At 34.7% G+C, this 16,927-nt stretch overlaps 1 protein-coding gene across 4 annotated transcripts in view; it reads left to right on the forward strand.

The window, feature by feature from the left end:
- Positions 1 to 652: 652 nt before the first annotated feature.
- The window catches only part of CSNK1G3 (casein kinase 1 gamma 3), a gene marked incomplete at its 3' end in the record, with an annotated part of 57,204 nt that continues 40,929 nt past the window's right edge, over positions 653 to 16,927 (forward strand). For all 4 annotated transcript variants that reach the window (XM_080637532.1, XM_080637533.1, XM_080637534.1 and 1 more), the window contains exons 1-3: positions 653 to 1,697; positions 4,710 to 4,750; positions 11,491 to 11,560. In XM_080637532.1, the coding sequence (XP_080493658.1) occupies positions 1,520 to 1,697; positions 4,710 to 4,750; positions 11,491 to 11,560 (289 nt within the window). In that variant the 5' untranslated portion in view covers positions 653 to 1,519. The remainder of the gene's footprint in view (positions 1,698 to 4,709; positions 4,751 to 11,490; positions 11,561 to 16,927) is intronic.

Here is a 16,927-nt window from a genome sequence, read left to right on the forward strand (position 1 = left end):
TTGGACTGGAATCTGTAATTATGTTTTTTGATTGTTCTCAAACCAAGTTTTAATTTTACAGGTTATATGTTGGTCAGCTGTTGATTTAGTGGTTTTAAAATATTGCCTAGTTATGACCCTGGTGTGAATATTCATGATTCAGAAGATGCAGTTATTTTTATGGTTGCTCATATTCGTTGGTATCTTTACTGGCTCTTTGATTTTTTTAAAATGTTGTAATAAGCTATGATGGGAGTAATGACTTTATGAGAAATGGATTTAAGAAATGAAGGGGTCTTAAGGTTTAAAATGTGCTGCTGATGACTATCTTTAAAATAGGCAGCACACAAGTTACATTCTTTTTAGAGGATTTTTTTTTTACTGCAGTGTATTCTTGACATTGAAGCAAATGCAGCAAAATAGTTATGAACAGATATTTAACTTCCCCTGAAATTTTGCCTATCTAGTAGCCAACTATCTTCTTAATTTTGGGGTTTTAAACCACTGTTGACAAATAGAAAACAATATCTGCTGTTGTTATGGATAACACAAAAATAAAAGCTTTCTTGGGATTTCTCGGCATTCTTTATTGAAGTAGTAAGCTGATACTATGCTTTTGCTGAAATCTGTATAGGAATTAGTGTCTAGGCAATGATGCCAAATGGTGGACAAGGGGAGTGGGGAAGCAAACGGAACTAGATGATCTTAAGGTCCTTTCCAACCCTAACTATTCTATGATTCTAAGTGGGGCAAGGGACTGGAGGAGTTACTGAAAGAACTGAAATGTCCTTGTCATGGGTTCAGAAATTGTGAATCTCCAAAATTATAATCCAGAAAAGATAGTGGAATTGTTTGAAGTTAGAATATCTTTCTGTATCTTCAATAACTGTGCAGCTTGAGCATTTATTTAGATCAACAGATGCTACTTGGGTGGGGGGGAGGAACAAGAGATAAAATGTTTTCTTTTGCAGAGCTGGCATAAGATGTGATGAGTGCCTAAATGTCAATTTTAAGTGTGTTTACCTACTCAGGAAGTAGTCTTGTAGGGTTTGTGTTTTATTGTGGGGTTTTTCTTTGTTTGTTTGTGTGTTGTTTTTTTTTTAATTGTTTCATTAAGACTTGAGAATTTTTAGCTCTCTTCAGTTATGCTGGTATGTCTTGCTAGAGAGATGGATGCTACAATCAGGGACTTTAACCTTACAATAGTGCTTTTCATAAAGGATCTGTAAGATTAGTTGAAGGGAGGTGTAATTTGTACAAGATTCTTACTGTACTGAACAACTGTGTTTTTCTTTTAACAGAATTCCTCTAAAAACTAGTAAATATTGCTGGTGGTGTGCATTCTGTAGATACGTTTTTACTACAGATACTACCAAAGTTTTGTGAATGGGATGAACACACTGCTGTTGACTGCTTACTGCCAGTAATCAGCTGGGCACTTCACTAGTGATGTTTTCATCCTCACATTGTCCAACTGGAGTTTGCTTATACTGATTTTTAAAAGGAAGAAGAAATCAAGGTGGAGTACCGTAAACTTGGCATGGACAATAAAAAGAAAGACAAGGACAAACCAGATGAAAGAATGGCACGGCCTAGTGGGAGGTCAGGCCATAATCCACGTGGAACTGGTTCTTCGAATTCTGGAGTGTTAATGGTTGGCCCAAACTTCAGAGTTGGTAAAAAAATTGGATGTGGTAATTTTGGAGAACTGCGGTTAGGTAAGATTCGTTTTTCTTTATTTCAGTTTACATTATTTGAGACCATTTTATGCAGTCCAGGCATGCAAATGTCTACATGAACACACCATATAGCTGTTCAAACTACTTTCAGGCTTCAGATAGGTTAAATTTGCCTTGCAGATCTTTTCTGGCTTGACCTTGGCAAGGACAAGTTCTATCACATAAGAATCTCTGTAGCAGTAGAATTTCTGGGACTAAAAATCTTCTGTAAATATGTGCTATGCTATTCTAAATTCAGTCAGTTGTCTTTTTCAAGATGCTGGAAATTATTTCATGGGTAGTGTATTTTGCTACCTTTCCTGGCTTCCTGAAGCAGTTTGTTTAGGTGTAGTTGGAGCTAGGTGTATGTGAAACACATCCTCCTACTGTAGGTCTCGCTTATAGACCTGTGGTTTGGAGGTCTCGTGTAGGAGCTGCTGCAGTGTTTTTAATAGCAGCAGGCACATGGATTTCTTGATTTCCTTTCCATCAGCAGCACTGTAGTGAGGCTGCAGAGTGAGCTGCTGTTACACAGGGGTTCTGAGAATCCGTTTGTAGAGAGAGTCTGGGAGATAGGTAATGTGAGCATTTAGTTCCCCATTGATTGATAAAATAGAGACTACATGGTGGGTGTGTGCTTTTGGAAGAGTGTATATTTAGTTTGGGGGGCTTAAATCTACATATAGTAGTATGATTAGCCAGGGTTTTCAAGATTGGGATTCAGGATGTCTTAGCAATGTAACTTGACATTTAATGGCATAAATTTATTCCAGTATTCCTGGAAGTCTTGAGTTAGTGCACCACTTCAAGCTTTAAAGAGAGATCAATTAGAAAGTAGGGTGGTGGGCTATGTAGCTGTTGTGTTTCTGTTGATTTTCTGCCTCTGGTAGAACTGCTACTCATTGTCCTTCAGACAATGTTTTTAGTATAGTGCTTGCATAAAATGTAACGTGTTTTTAGTATAGTGCTTTGTGAGTGCCTTATCACATCTGACTCAGAATGTAAACAAGTTTAGCTTATTAATACTGTAGAGAAATGAAAGATAACATTGCTGGAGCTCTGACTGAGGATAGTGAATTTATCACAATCTCAATAAGAGGTACTCTTGTTATTCCTATTAATAGTTAAACAAGATCGATATATTTTGACCTTTACAGTGTTATGTGCCACTGTGAGTCACAAGTAAGCTGAAACTGCCTTCAGCTTTTCCTAAACTTTTTTAAACTGGCTTTGAATGATAGTTTTTCTTTTAAACCACTCCATGGACTGAATCAACCAGTTATGTCACATTTACTACTGAAGGCAACTGTAAACTAATGAAGTTAAATTTTTTAATGTCTGTTATCTTGATCAGAATGTACAGAGTTGATTAGCTATTTCGGATCAATATCAGATTAACTCATTTGCTTGCAGCGGATACAGTGAAATCATCTATTTCATGCTAAATACAATATTGAAGTAGTTAAGACTTAAAGTCTGATAGTACTGAAATAAAATATGACAAGTAAAGTAAATAGCAGGAAACTAATAGCGTAGTGTACTGTCCTGCATCAGCCACCAGGACAAGTGCAGCCTTTCATTTTTTAATGTCTGCTTTATTTGCATATATAGTAGATATTTCAAATATGTACTGTTACTTGTGGGGCAAAATGTTTTAAATGTAAGTTTATGAAAGCAGGAGTTAAAATTGGTATTACAGATTCTGATTTAAATTTATTTTTGCATTTATATTACAGTAGCAAGTAACTTAAAGTGGGCATCCTTCCTACAGAGATGTACACAAGCACTTTGTTTTATGTACTGCAAACAGGAATATGTTTTGAGCATGTATCTTAGGGTTGAATCTTAAGGAATAAAATTATTAAAGCAGTGAAGTTGTGCTTCAAACAAAGCACACTTTTTGTCAAAAACATAACTCAAATGACCATAAGAAATAGCTAAAGATGTCTGGATTTCCACTTGAGTCCCTGGGTAGGTCTTGGAATTATCCATGCTTTCAGTGGTCAGATTAGGGCATGCTGCTTATGCTGATACTATGTTTATTATTGTAGAGCCCTCAGGTAGCTTTGTGCTTGTAAAGTTGATTCGTTAACAGTCATTTGATTTTAATGGTTTTTTTTTTCAGCTTTGTGAAGGTATTTCACAAGTGTTAGAGCTGAGATCATAGTCTTTGACTATAAATGTGACTGCCTTCACAGGGAACCATTTTGCCTTCGTCTGGATCATTTCCCTGTTTTCTTTAACAAAACTGAGCTAAACGTGGGGTATTCAGATCTGAATAACAATACAGAGAAAAGAGAAAGGGTTCTCATTAAAAATAATGCGCACAAAACTCATTTGAAGACTGTAGATAATTGAAAAGTGTTAGAAGTGACAACTTATTTTTTTCATTGTCTGCTGTTTGTTAATTCTGCACCTGTAAAGCTTGTGTGATACTTAGTCATTGCATACAATTTGAAGTAATGCTTGTTGAAATATGCTTATCCAGTTACAGAGTTACTTTAAAAGCAGAAGATGCATTTTCCAGATGGTATAAGCATTTAACTCGTTAATATCCTTGTTCTGTTTGTCGTAACTTTAAGCTTAATAAATAACAGAATGGAAGGAAAAAAAGAATCCTAGTTAATTCTCACTTTAATCAGTGTCTGGTGTTCCAAAACCATATGATAATTTAAAAATAAATATTAAACAGTTTTCAGCAATAAATATGGAAATGTAGAATATCACATTCTACTTATAGTAGTTTACTAGTTTTCAACTCTTCTAGTGTATAAAAATTTTGCAAACTTTATGAAATAGCTGAAACTGCCACTTTTTACACTATTGAAGAATGAAGTTCTCTCAAAAGTATGGTATCTGGCTAATAAAGCCACATTTTTTTTTAATCACTAGCAGGACACCTAGCACCTTCAATCAAGAATATTTCAAGGGCTTTCTCAAGGTTTAAGTGGCATTTTACTTGAAGAGGAAAGCCAGTGTCTCACATTTTTGTTTTTTGTTCTTTTTTTCAAGGAAAAAATTTATACACAAATGAATATGTGGCAATTAAGATGGTAAGTAAATTTTTTTTAAAAAGTATTTGTGATAAGAAACTAATCATAATTTTCCTTTCGTATATAGTGGTTTGGTTTCCTTAATTGAAATCCTTAATAGTCTTGTATGTTTTCCATTGACTAGATGAAAGCAGTTAATGATAGAAATCATATTCTTGGTCTACATTGAATAAAACCAGTGTTAATTGTCACTGTTCTCGCAGCTATATCTGTATTTGTGAAGTTGATGATTAACTGCTGCATTAAGGATAAGCTCAGCAGGCGTCGTAGTAGATTTCTTTTCTATGGAACAAGTAGAGGAAAACCAAATTTAACGTGAATCTGACTGACTTCAGGTGACTATAGAGAAGCTCTGGAAATTCTGCAAACTGCCTATTACTTAACACCCTTATTCCTGCCCCAAAATATTTTTAATTTGTAATCATTGGAATTGTACATCTGTTTTGGTAGACATGTTTTATTTGCAGTGATGTGTAAAATGCCTCCTTCACTTATAAGCATGGTAAATGTGGATACTTTGTTAATACGTCATTGTTCTTTTTCTGATGCTTTCATCCAGGCTACTCAGTTTGCTTCATATTTTGCTCCTGGATGCTTTTTAGCATCTTGGTAAATGACTTTTTTTTGTAACCAATGTATTTCAAGGCAAAATTCAGTTGTTTACTTTTTGTGATTGAATGAATTTTAGGACTCCCATTAATTTCCTTTTGCTGCAATAGAAAAGAAAATTTTGCATAGAATAGTGTGGTGGTTTTCTGGTTCCATAAAGTGAAAGGTAAACCATGGAAACAGAAATACATGGCTTTAGATGGGGAATCTGAAAAGTGTTACAAATACATACCACAAGCTCCTGAAAAATATTTGTAAGTATTTTTCTAAGCAAGTATAGCAATACCAGTTTTTATTTCAAAAGTAGTTAACAGATTTCAAAGCGTTCAAGCTTACAGTTTGAAGGAGAAACAGCGGATGCAGTTTTGAGGATGTGTATGTGTGTGTTACACCGGCTTTAAATTAATTTTGTTTTAAAATATCTTGAACTTATTCTGTATGTTTAGTAAAACTTGAAAATGGTCTGAGAATTCTTCTAGTTAAAGGCTGCTTACTATAAAGCACATTCAGGCATAGTTTGCAAGGTAGTGATTTTTATTTAATCACTAATTACCTCATGATGTGGAGCAAGAGAACTTTTTAATCTGATTGGTGGGTTTTGGCGAAACCATTTCATTATATATGTAACTATTAATAAACTTGGCTACTATTTCAACGCCTTTAAACTTTCAAAGATGCTCTTCCACTTTTGCTTTGTTTCCAAACTACTCAATCTTAGAACTTAGAAAAAGTTTGATGCATCATTATCGAATAACTTACTTCAAAGTCACTAAAGAACCAGTGTAGTAAAGTATGTCTGTGATTTATTACTAGTGCTTGAACTCTGAATATATAGTTAATTTTTTGAGTTATCCTCTTACATTAGTGGTATGAAAAGCTGTAGCATCTTTGCAATAAACAACAGATGGAAGGGATCACAGTGAAAATCAACACTGGAGCTTGCATCATCATTGTAAGGTAAAAATATATTTGTTAGCAGGTAGAACTAGCGGGTTCTTTTAATATGGTTCTTCCTCTTTTCTTTTTCCTTCTCTTATATCTTTCATCTCTACAAGGTTCAGTCTGTTAAAGGCACCTGCATCAAATTTTAGGATTTAGTTGAATTGTGCTTATTTTGCTGTTTTTTTTTTTTTGTTTGTTTGTTTGTTTGTTTTTGTTTTTCTTTTTTTTCTCCTTTCTCCTATTGGAGGCAGTGCCAAGACTTTTTACTAACAGCTAGGTAGGTTGCACTTGCTTGTGGTGTACAGTCCTCTCCTTTTTAAAATGTAATCCTAACAGGTTTTTTTCCCTATCTCTGGGCTTATTCCTTTTGTGCTTTGAGAGCAATTATTAGGCCCATGTTCAGTATTTGTTATTCTAAATGAGTCACTCTTAATTTCCTCTGTTTTGTACCTCTATAGTTCAGGTTTAGCCCTCTTGAATGGGGTTACTTGAATTATGTATGTATTCTAGCTTGAGCAGTTACCCTTGGCACGAATGGCTGTGGTAATATCTGTCCTGCAGCATCCTAAAATAATACTCATCATGGTAGCATTCCCTTGCTGTCTTACTGTTTTGTTGTGAGCAGCAAGGCATTTCCTATGTCAGATGGTTTGTGTATAAATGGTAACAGTGTACTCTAGTGCAGGAGGATTGTATAGGTTTCTCTCAAGAGCATGAGTTATAATGACTGCATTTATACAGCAGCTTGCAGGAGTGCTTCTGATGTTAAATATAAATGGATTTTATAACTACTCTTTTGACTTAAGGTTTTCATTGTGTTAATATTTCCCCTATGGACAAAATTATACCTGTGTGTTCCTGTTTATGATGCTTATGGCAACTTCACGACTTACTGGTTTAAGGAAATTGTTGAAACATTTTTTTGTGTGAGGCCTGAGGGTCACACAATGTATTCATTTTAATATATAAAGTTTCTATGTAAAGGTATATATTTATTCTGATAAAATGGGTACAGTTCCAGGATCTTACTCCTAATCTGGCTTCTTTCATTATGGTCTAGGCAGATACTCAGCTTTGAAAGGTTTGAACAGACTTTTTAAAGAACTGGAATGAGACCCTTAAGACCTGGACTTTATCAGTTGTGCACTCTCTAGTGGTGTTTGTATGTTTCTGGTGGTCTATTAATATACAGATTGGTTTGTTGTGATTGGGTAGTTCTTCAGCAGTAAGGATTTGATATACGTGAATTATACCTTTCCTCCACTCCATTTGTTGTTAAATTTGCTTCCTCTATTATATGACCCTCTACTTCATTTAAACCTCTTATTCCGTATTCAGCTCTTCCCTCTCCTTCATTCTTTTTCCCTTTCCCTTTGACAAATTTCTCCATAGCCCAGACTTATCTCCTCTGCAGGATGCTTAGCCACTATTCAAATACTAAATAAAGAAATTTTGCTTGATCTGCTTCTGGAAATAGGTCTATTTTTCTTTCTGTCTAAATGTGAAAGATAGCAAGTGTGAGGTACTGCTCATTAATCTGTAATCTTTAACTCATTGATTCATTAATTATGTAACTGTTAAAATTTTAGTCCTTAAAATTCTAAGTGGGGGTGTGGAAAGAAGATAGTGGTTGGTTCCAAATGCTTTCGTGGTGTTTGGTTGTTGGTGTTTTTTGGTGGTTTTTTTTTTTTTTTTTTTTTTTTATCCTTTTTGTTTTAACAAAATCAGCACAGTCTTGAATGATGGCATTTCAGAACATCTCTTGCAGGCTTTAGTAAATCTAAATCAAGAGTAACTCTGTTTATTAAACTGATCTTTTCCTGTAACGAGAGCCCTGTCTCTTAAAGATATTTTTGCTGGAAATAGCTTTTGTTTCCTGTTGCTTAAGAAAGTGGGAAGTAGAGAGAGAAGATATACTGAGTTCTCACTGGATTACTAATAACACAAAAAAGTAAGTAATAACTGTGTTTATGTTGTGCTTTGGGTTAATGCCAGGGCTCTTGAAAATTTCTAACCTTAAGGTCAGAGAAAGTAAACTGCTTCTTTTCTCAGAGCCCTTCAGCAGGAAAGTGGCATCTCTTGAAAACTGTATAGTAGTTTGTTCCTTGTATTGGGCACAAAAATGACTGCAGAAAACTGCCACACATTATGAACTTGAAACAGATTTCACATTTCAGGTGTCTTTACTGTTTTGTTTGAATGCATCCTACAAAAGAAAAAAGCATAGAAAACAGTGGGTTCAAAAGAACCTTTCTGAGGAGCTGAGGAGCTCTTGTTTCTGCTGCTCAAGTAGCTGGTGCTTAGTAAATTATGTATCAGTTCTTTGAAGGCAGCAGAACCCTCAGTCCCTCATTAAGAGAGAGAAATGCTGTTTTGCTGGGACAAAAGAAGCTATATTTTTAAAATAGAAACTTTGAAATTATTAGACTTGAATATAAAAGTAGTGTAGTGGAGGTCGTGTACAGAACATTACAGAAATCCTGGAACAGTTCTTTCTGGTTATTTCAGTAAGAAGACTTGAAGGGTTTTTTTAAGTAAACAAAATACATTAATTTATTTTGGTATGAGGAAGAGTCGGCTTCTAAATCCTCTGGAATTAACATGATGTTTGAGTAGTTGCGTGTTCCCAAACTTATTTTTAGATGCTAAAATACTAATAAAAAGGAAAGATCTATTATTTGCCATTGTTCTAATTCTTCAGTAGCTTTTTAGAATTATTCATAAAAGTTTAGTTATGGTGGTGTATTCTTCACTCTTATGGTAGAAGATTACATTTAACTTACCTTTGTCTTGATTTATTGTTATCCATCTGTCTTTTCTCATTTATAAGTAGTTCACTGCATACTGAAAAGTCAGATGTACAGGAACAAAACACATTTTATGTGAAGAACTTACAGTGCTTGCCCTCTCACAAGTTGTGTTGAGCATAATGTTGTATTTCCTTAGTATGTTTGGAGTTACTCAACAGTAAGGAAGATACCTAAGCCTCCTTACAAAAATAAGGTAATTCCAGAAGACTTTTAGCCAATAAGTGGACTACAAGTACATATTACCACATTTTTTTCACCATTACTGGATGGAGTAGAAGTATTGTCTCTCTGCTAGATAGGTTTAACTTCGGTCTTTGGCTGGTGTGCACTTGTCAAGTAGAGTTTAACTATTTTAGAACATTTGCCTTCTGGAGCCTTATCAGAACTGTTTCCTGCTGATGACTGGAGCAGGTAGCATTGATTTGAAAATGTGTAGATGTGTATGTCAAAAATTGGAAGCTGCTTCCTTTTGCTAGGATGTTTTGTTTTGTTTTTTTTTTTTAATTTAAATAGGTTTAATATCTACAAGCTATTTTTCACCCTTATAGCGGGACCATCTTGTAACATTGAGTGGCGATTAAGTTATTAATGTACTATCAGTTGAAGGCAAAACTGTACAATTGAACAAAATCAAACTGCTGGTAAGCCAGTGTCTTGTCTTAGTATATTCAGCAGACATGCAGCAGACAGTTTTATGGACTAAAATATTTTCTTCTTAACAGGCAGAATTACAGGCTTTATTTAGAGACTGTGTAGAGGGTGGTATACAGACTTGTGTAATACTACTCAAGGCAAACTTGTCATTATGCTTTTGTGGTTTTGCATTAGGTTAAAATGTTTCGGTAGCATGCTTCATAGTGGATTTGCTTACACCTCTGAAAGCTGAGTACTAAAGGTTGATATTTACGCTGATTTGATTAGGCCCATGTTTACAGTGAAGCATTTTGTTAAGGGGTATCTGTCTTTAATACCTGACAGTAAATTTCATGTGTTCTTATAAACGTCAAGCTTTTGGTGGCTCAGTTAGTCTTGCGTTAGTAATTCAGTTTGTGAAGAATCAGCACTTCTTTGTTTTAAAAAGTTCTTGCTCCTTTTTTGTGAAGAATTCCAGTGTTCAGCTAGAATGAACGCACTGGAGCACAAAAAGCATATGTTACATTTTATTTACTTATTTATTTACTCTGTCTTTCTGTCTATCTATCTATATATCTTAGAAACTGTTACATTGATGCCTCTTTACTTCTAGGCCACAACCTTTGGCATCCTGGCAAAATCAAATGCATAAATATACAGTAGCAGGGACTACTCGTACTACTTGTACTGCTTGGCTGTAATAGTAGTGCAGTTTGAAACACCTGCATGTTGGAAGGAGATGGGTTGAGGAGGAGGAGTAAGTTTCTCATAATTGCACATTGTCTTATGGTTTCTATGGCCTGGATGTGCCACTGGGAAACAACACCGGCTAATGAGCTGTTGATTTCTAGAGAAGATGGTATAACGAAAAAGATGAGCACCTTACCCAAACTTAATAATATGCTGTTAATGTCCAGATTATCACTGATGCATTGGAAGATGTTACATATTGCAAGAAACCGGGCATATATTCTAAAAGATGATGTAGGAAACTGTTTCAAGAATCTTGTGATAAGTATCTTTACTTTGCTATCGAGAAGTGAGCGCGTTCATTTAGACTGCTTGTGTGTTCCTGTGCTTGATCTCAGTCACTTTATTCTGTGAGACTGTTACATCTGTGCATGTAGAACACAGAACTAAGATTTCATTAACTTACCAAAATTATGTGGGGAGAAGAAACTTTAAACTAAAAACTTACTCTGGCGCATTTTTTGTTGGTTTGGATTTACAGCATACAATAATGCTACTTGATTTCTGCTAAACTGTTACTCTTTGGTGAAAGATTTGTTTCTCCCCCCCCCCCCCCCGCCCCCCCAAATCCTAGGAGAAAACTTTTTATTGGGATTTAGCTATTATGTATAGTAGGTTTATGGAGAGTATTTTTGATCTGTTAAGGTGCATATCAGTGTCACCTTTTGAGAGCTGAATAACACATCACCCACATGATTTGGAGAGATAGATTATTGTTTAACTATTCCACTGTGGGCCTGTGATTGGGTTTGCATGTTGGACCCCAGTCCTGTGGAGCAATACAAGATGTAAGTGTTCCTGTGTGCTCTAGTCTCACCTGCCTGAGGTTTAGGTTTTTTACTTGCTTAATTTCCAGTCGTTTTGGAAGAAACGTTTAACCTTTCCATATGACTTAGAAGCCGTAGGGTTAGTTTGCCTGGTAGTAGGTAACTGTATTAGTTTTTAGGCTTTGGCAGAGAGGCTTTGTTTTAAATGTTGTTTTTGTTTTTAAATCAGGAGCCAATGAAGTCGAGAGCACCACAGCTACATTTGGAATACAGATTCTACAAGCAGCTAGGATCTGGAGGTAAAAAGCAGTATCATGCGTTTTACTGTGACGTAATCCAGGATCAGTTTTTGACAGTTTTCTGATTTAGAGGGATAAGTCTGTTTAATAATATCACAGAACAGTTTGGGTTGGAAGGAACCTTAAATCTCATCTAGTTCCAACCGCTCTGCCACAGGCAGGGACACTTTCCACTAGACTAGATTGCTGCAAGCCCCATCCAGCCTGGCCTTGAACAATGCCAGGGATGGGGCAGCCACAGCTTCTCTGGGCAACATGTTCCACTTAAAGCAGAAGAAAGCCCCATGAGTCAGTGGATAATGTATATATTTTTCTAATATTGTAAGAATCTTTGTTCTACTCTTTAAAGAGTGTCTGTGAAATTCTAAGGCTTATTAAGTAAGTCTTAAATATCACAGGATGTGTGTGCATACGGGTATACCTAAAACTAAGCAGTCTTAGACTATTCCCAGTGTGGTCTCCTTGAATAAGCACTATAAATGATCAAACTGCTAATCTACTAATCACATTTTTGGTTAAAGTGCTATGATATTTGAACACTTTCAGTCCCAGTTTTATTTACTTCCAGTATTTACATACAGTATATGTTGCTGATTACTAATTTTAAGCATCTTAATACTTTTCTAAAAAGTTTAAATGCAGTGTAAGTTTTTAATTTCTCATTTCGCTTCCCTTGGTGCCTTTACACCCAGAAATATTCTTATAATGGTTGCCTCAATCCTTTTATCACCTTTTGCTTTTACATGTGAGCTATATCTAAAACTTCCCACATATTTTTGTACCCCTCACAAAATTGTATGTGGTCAGTTAGCAGGATATGAAGCTTCTTAAACTATGAAAGTGAGTACAAATCTTCCCTAGAACAGTTACATCCTAGGAAAAAAAAAAAATCTTGCATACTTTCCTTGAAAGTGTTCCTTTGATTCCTGGAATAGTTTTTCATAGTTCATGTAGTTAGTTACTTTTTCCATTTTTTAATAATGTAGAAATTGATTATATAAAATGGAGTACTAATAGTTGATTTCTCTATCCACACTTCTTTTTTTTTTTTTTTTTTTTATTATCAATGGCAACGTGGATTTTTTAACAGTGATTTTAAAGTTATGTCTAAACTTACAATAAAATATTGTTTAAGCTGAAAAGTCATCTCTGAAAGCCGGGAAATACAAAATGAGCGTGTCTGTACCACTTTCATTTTGTTGCCTTAAAAGTGACTGTTAGAATGAATTTTAATACTTTAAAATACTACCTTCACTTGTTTTACTTAAAATTCAGGATCATATATTAATTGATGACAGACTGGATAGTGTTTCCCTTATTAGGTAGCTTTCAAAATTTTGTACTCTTCTCTTTAGGGAAACATACTTTCCAATACTCTTGATTCGTATAGAATTTTTTTTTTTTTGGATGATTTAGAAGGAATGCTCTGCAACCAGGAGTCTTTAGAGATAACTCTTTGCAAGACATAACGTTGTTTATTCCTGTTCATGGATGTGAAATCAAGTTGCAGAATGACTGTTGAGTCTTACGTGCTTGCTAATTGGAGAAGATCATCAGGGTATATATCATCTGGTTTTTCTAAGTAGCTGTACGAAGTCAGAATACTCTAGACTAGCATTCTGAAATAACAAGTAAGTGTAAAGCAGAGATCTTAACTGCTTAACCAATGAGAGATAGCAACCCACAAGTTAGGGACATTACCCAACTTTGAAAACCAAGTATAGCTACAAAACATAGCAAAAGACATAGTAGGGGAAAGTGATAAATTCAGGAAGCAGCTAATACTTCCTATATAGAACAGGAGATTCTATGTGCAGATCTGCCCATATAGATAGTGTTGCTTTATAGGCAGTGGTTGTACTTTTGTAAGAGAGTAAACTGAAGTAAGTTTTATATAAAAGAAACATCTTCCTGACAAGTAAGTAAAGAAAATTTATTGAGCAGCAGATTATCTTACCTTCTAAATGTTTACCTGCACATTGTGCAGGTGGCAGAAGAGTCCATTGTAGGAGGTGTAAAACAGCTATTGATGGTGGGAGAAATTTGAAGTATGTTATTGTGAGCAGATAGGTTTCACTGGTAAATAATTACTCGCTGTACTAGCAGTTCCAGTTGTCTGGAGCCTTCTGGCTTCTAGGCTTATAGAAATCTACATTTGTAGGCTTTCTTAATCAAGGTGAAGTAGTCTTTTCCTTAGCTGCTTTTGTTTATTCACACAAGATTTACTGTAGTTTGACTGATAGCTTTATAGTTGTGTGGACTTAATTATATTAAATAGCCTTCCCACTTAGTCTTCTCATGTATATACGCATACCTGTGTATTAGTAGCAAGTAACTATTAAAAAATGGTTTCAGAAGCAACTTGTGAAAAGGAAATAGTACTCCCTTTTATTTCACTATTTTCTAAGCAGAGCCATTATTTCATAGAAGCAAAACTGAATTTTTCACGAATAAGAACTGTTAATTCCACAGTTTATGCTACTATTCATGCTTAGTGTGACATAACCTGAAGCCTAAGGAATGAAATACCTCTAGCCCCTATGAAATACCATTTTATTTGGGGGTGGCATGGGGAGGAGGCAGAGACATTAACATGTGAATGAATAGTTCTAGAAGAAAATAAGCTTATTTTTCCAAAATATCTTCCTGACAGCAAGTGAAGAAAATTTATTGAGCAGCAGATTATCTTACCTTCTAAAGGTTTTTAACAGAGCATCTTAGTTCTTACTCTGATCTTTTGAGTGCCCTTGGTGGAACAAGTAGGCATTTGTCTAATACAATGTATTTGCCTACTACAAGTTTACTTACTTATTCTTCCAATGTCTGTTTTTCTTGTTTTCTAATCATACTGTGACTTAGATTTTTTTCCTCTTTTTTTTTTTTTTTTTTTTTTTTTATTTTAAATTAATTTCTGTCATAAGAGTCTTGCTGTTCTGCATCTTGAATGACAGGAAGATGGAAGACATTCTTGAGTGAAAAAAATTAGGGGATCTTTTAATAGTTGTGCTGCCTGAAAGAAAAAGGGAAAAATACATAAAATACGATACATGTGCAGTTTCTGTACACAGGACTTTTGAGCTAAGAGTATTAATTCTTTGTATTTAATAAAAAGTACTTTTTGACTTGTATGGGAGAACATTAACATTTCAAAACTGTTCCTTTGGGGAGAATCTACTCTTAGAGCAGGTTTATGATCTGTAACTTTACTCTCCAGTATGCTTTTTAGTGAACATGCCTGTGAATGTGCAGTAACATGTAGGTGTTAGGAAAAAAAGAAGTGAGGAATCTTAAACAAGGAAACATTTAATGTACTTCTGAGGCTTTTTTGAAACATTTTAAATTATTCAGGGGAATGAATCTAAAACCTGTTAATAAGGGTTCTTAAATTAGTTTAAATATGTGGCCTAGTTTAGTCATGTCACTATTTAGCTTTTGTTTAAGTTTTCATTTAATATATCAATAGAGATTTTTATTCATATTGCTGTCTTTTCTGCCATAATTTTGCTATTCAGTAACTGTGAGCATGCTCTCCTCGTGAAATTTGAGATCATTTAGTCAGTATGCAGCAATTTCTACTCAGCTGAATGAGAAACCTACAAATAGATTTTAAAATGTCTGTAGTTCTAATAAAAATTTAGTTGAAAGTGTATTTTCTTAACATCCAAATATGAATTATAAGAAAAACTGATACGTTATCGTAAGTGCAGTATTTCAAATTAAACTGTGTCTAAATTCTTACCAGAAATTGCACTAAGACTTCTGAAATTAATAGAAACCAGTTTTATGTTTTTTATTGATTTTTTTTTATTTATCTTTTATGCTATCAGTCTTTCTCCTCATGGTAAGAAGATGAGCTGTGAATGTATTTGATGCAAAGTTATGCAGAACTGCACCTATGTTCTGCATGCTTTCCTACTTAGGTACTAAGGAAGGACTAGGGGGGTGGGGAATCAATAACTGCTGACTTGAGCATTGAACAGTAAAGCTCAGTAATTTTTTTTTACTTTTTCAAATTTAAAAACCTTACTAGTGAAACCTTCTAAAATACTTTATTTCTTTGACAGGCAGGTATTTACAGTATGGTTCAATTGCCTTTTGCAATAAGGTCTCTGTGTAGACATTAAAGAGGTTATGTATTGTTCTTGTTGAAGACTAAGAACTATTTAGCTTTTATGGTCTGATTTTTCTAACATCTCTCAGTAACTCTGTAGGTCATTAATCATAATGGCTGGAAGTCTTTACAAGTGAATGAGGACTCTTGTACTTGCCCATCTGAAAAGCAGAACAAAAGAATGGCAGGCAGTTCTTGCTGCTTAACCCGCCTTAGTACAGCTTGTGTCTGAAATGCTGCTGTTTTACTAAGAACAGGCTGTTACTATAGTACTTGTCTATAGCAACAAGGGGTATATATTGTCAGATTTTATTTTTTCATTTGAGGTAATTTTTTGAAAGAGACAAAAGATCTGTTGAGCTGTGGATTATCTGACTTCTGAAAATGCTGCATTAACGTTTCAAAGAAGGCAGATGTTCAGTATTGTTAATGTTATCTAATTTCTTTTGTACCTCTGTTTTTTTAGCTGAAGTCTAGTTAATACTTCCAGTCTTAAAACTGAAAGCCAAACAGTTTTCTTACAGGGTAGCTATTAGCCAGTGCATATATAAGTTATTAGTACACTATGGAGAAAGGTGTTGATTTTAAAAGGTTATGGCTAGTGTGAAGTGAATACGAAGTATTACATTCTGTACATGAGAATCTCCTTCATGAGTTGGTACTATCAGTTGCATGGTAAATGTACTCTGCATTGCTATCTAAAAGAAGTTGTTGCATTTTGTGGTCATGAGGGACTGCCTTAGGCACAACAGAATTATACTGGTTAGACAGTGGTAACGAAGTAGTTACTGTTGGGTTAGAAGATAGAAAAATTGTTACCAGATTCTTGGGTCATATCAGTAGTAAAAGCTGTTGGTATAAGAACAAGTCTGTATGTAATCTTGAGAAACTGCAGGCATGGAAATACTAAACATTTGTGCATGGTGGTGAAGTGCTGTTGTAGAGAGTGGAGTCAGGTCACTATTTTGGTAATTAAGCATTTTGAGCATGTTCACATTCTCCAGATTGGTGGGTTTTGTTGGGAATCTAGTCAAGTCAATTTGAAATATTTTGAATTTCTGATTTGTTATGTGATGTATTATACACAGTTTTGTGTTGACTGTGCATAAAAGTAACATAGTTCATGGTTTTTTTTTCCTTGTTTTCTGTGTTGAAGAAGGTTTCTCATGTGTTTAAGGTAGTGGTAGGTGATTTTATTTATTTATTTAATTTTTAAATCTTTCACAGTGAACCACTAAAAATGCTACTTTTGTGTG

Source organism: Psittacula echo (genome assembly GCF_963264785.1).
Source record: "Psittacula echo genome assembly, chromosome: Z".
Classification (NCBI taxonomy): Eukaryota; Metazoa; Chordata; class Aves; order Psittaciformes; family Psittacidae; genus Psittacula; species Psittacula echo.